Below are 1,624 nucleotides of genomic sequence, written 5' to 3' on the forward strand. Positions count from 1 at the left end.
ATAAAATTTTTTTTTTGAATGGCCCTTATCGGCTTCCGTAGTTTTCAGATGATTTTTGTCAAAAATGTAAGTGGCAGCATCCGTGTTCATCCTCAATCTTTATTATGTTATGTATCATCATCAAATACAACTTGCATTTCAATATCATGAATGAACACGAATGCGGCCACTTTCATTTAAGACGGAATCCGTCTAAAATTTAACTAAAATGCTAAAATTGTGAAGATTTCAGTGATTTAGCATGACTTAATGATGCTAGTACCTGATATATGTACATTGTATTGTCGAAAACAGCCTATATTTATGTAGCAGAAGCATTCTACTTTCAAATAAATAGCTAAAATATTACAATTTCACAATTTTGTAAAACTGCTATATTTTGGGGCCAAAAAGGGGTCTTACTGAACCTACTCCTTTGACACACATATTTTTATGAAAAAAATAAGCGCATTGTTTGTCCTGGATTCCAGTCATATATTTTGCTAGGAAATAAGAATGTATAACACACAAGACAATTGAACGAAAGAAATACCTTGTAGATATACTAGCTTACCTATAGTAAAAGAGAAAAGTAAAGGAGACATTATAACTATTTATAATTATACCAACTATAGTCGGTACATTTGTCAACTTACTAAGTAGTATAGTCTTTTTAGTTAAAATTACTGGTCTTTCTAATTAATTTACTTGTCCTTCTGGTTAGTTTAATTTCTACTTTATAAGTTTTACTAGAACCACTAGTAATCCCATGGACAGTTAGTTTACTTTCTACTTTATAAGTTTTACTAGAACCACTAGTAATCCCATGGACAGTTTGTTTACTTTCTACTTTATAAGTTTTACTAGAACCGCTAGTAATCCCGTGGACAGTTAGTTTACTTTCTACTTTATAAGTTTTACTAGAACCACTAGTAATCCCGTGGACCGTTAGTTTACTTTCTACTTTATAAGTTTTACTAGAACCACTAGTAATCCCATGGACAGTTAGTTTACTTTCTACTTTATAAGTTTTACTAGAACCGCTAGTAATCCCATGGACAGTTAGTTTACTTTCTACTTTATAAGTTTTACTAGAACCACTAGTAATCCCATGGACAGTTATTTTACTTTCTACTTTATAAGTTTTACTAGAACCGCTAGTAATCCCATGGACAGTTAGTTTACTTTCTACTTTATAAGTTTTACTAGAACCACTAGTAATCCCGTGGACCGTTAGTTTACTTTCTGCTTTATAAGTTTTACTAGAACCACTAGTAATCCCATGAACAGTTAGTATACTTATTTGACTAGTAAATTCTACTAGGTATTTCTTTGAATGAAACGAATTCTGCATCAAACCAGCTTATCCAAATTTAAGATGTTTTTTTTAATAACTTATATCTTTTTGTCGTCGAATTACGTTGCTCTGTACCTAAAACCCACAATTTTTTAATTTGGTTTCTGAGACACTATATAGAATAAATTGTTATATACATGTACTAGTAACGGGTGTTATTGTATTTGTACCGTAAGGTGTGGCGCTATACGGAACTCGTCCCCCTTTTTTATACTTATCTAGAAAAAACTGCAATTAGATCTCCAAAAGGTATATCCGATTCCCTTATTTCAATTGCACATTCCATGT

The 1,624-nt window shown here is 31.5% G+C and overlaps 1 protein-coding gene across 1 annotated transcript; it reads right to left on the reverse strand.

The window, feature by feature from the left end:
* Window positions 1–652: 652 nt before the first annotated feature.
* On the reverse strand, window positions 653–1,333 carry LOC139483228 (zinc finger protein 90-like). The gene has a single exon (XM_071267260.1). It carries the CDS (start codon window positions 1,331–1,333, stop codon window positions 653–655), a length of 681 nt encoding a protein of 226 aa, XP_071123361.1.
* Between the last annotated feature and the right edge of the window lie 291 nt (window positions 1,334–1,624).

The sequence above is a fragment of the Mytilus edulis genome, chromosome 7, assembly GCF_963676685.1.
Source record: "Mytilus edulis chromosome 7, xbMytEdul2.2, whole genome shotgun sequence".
In the NCBI taxonomy this organism is placed as follows: Eukaryota; Metazoa; Mollusca; class Bivalvia; order Mytilida; family Mytilidae; genus Mytilus; species Mytilus edulis.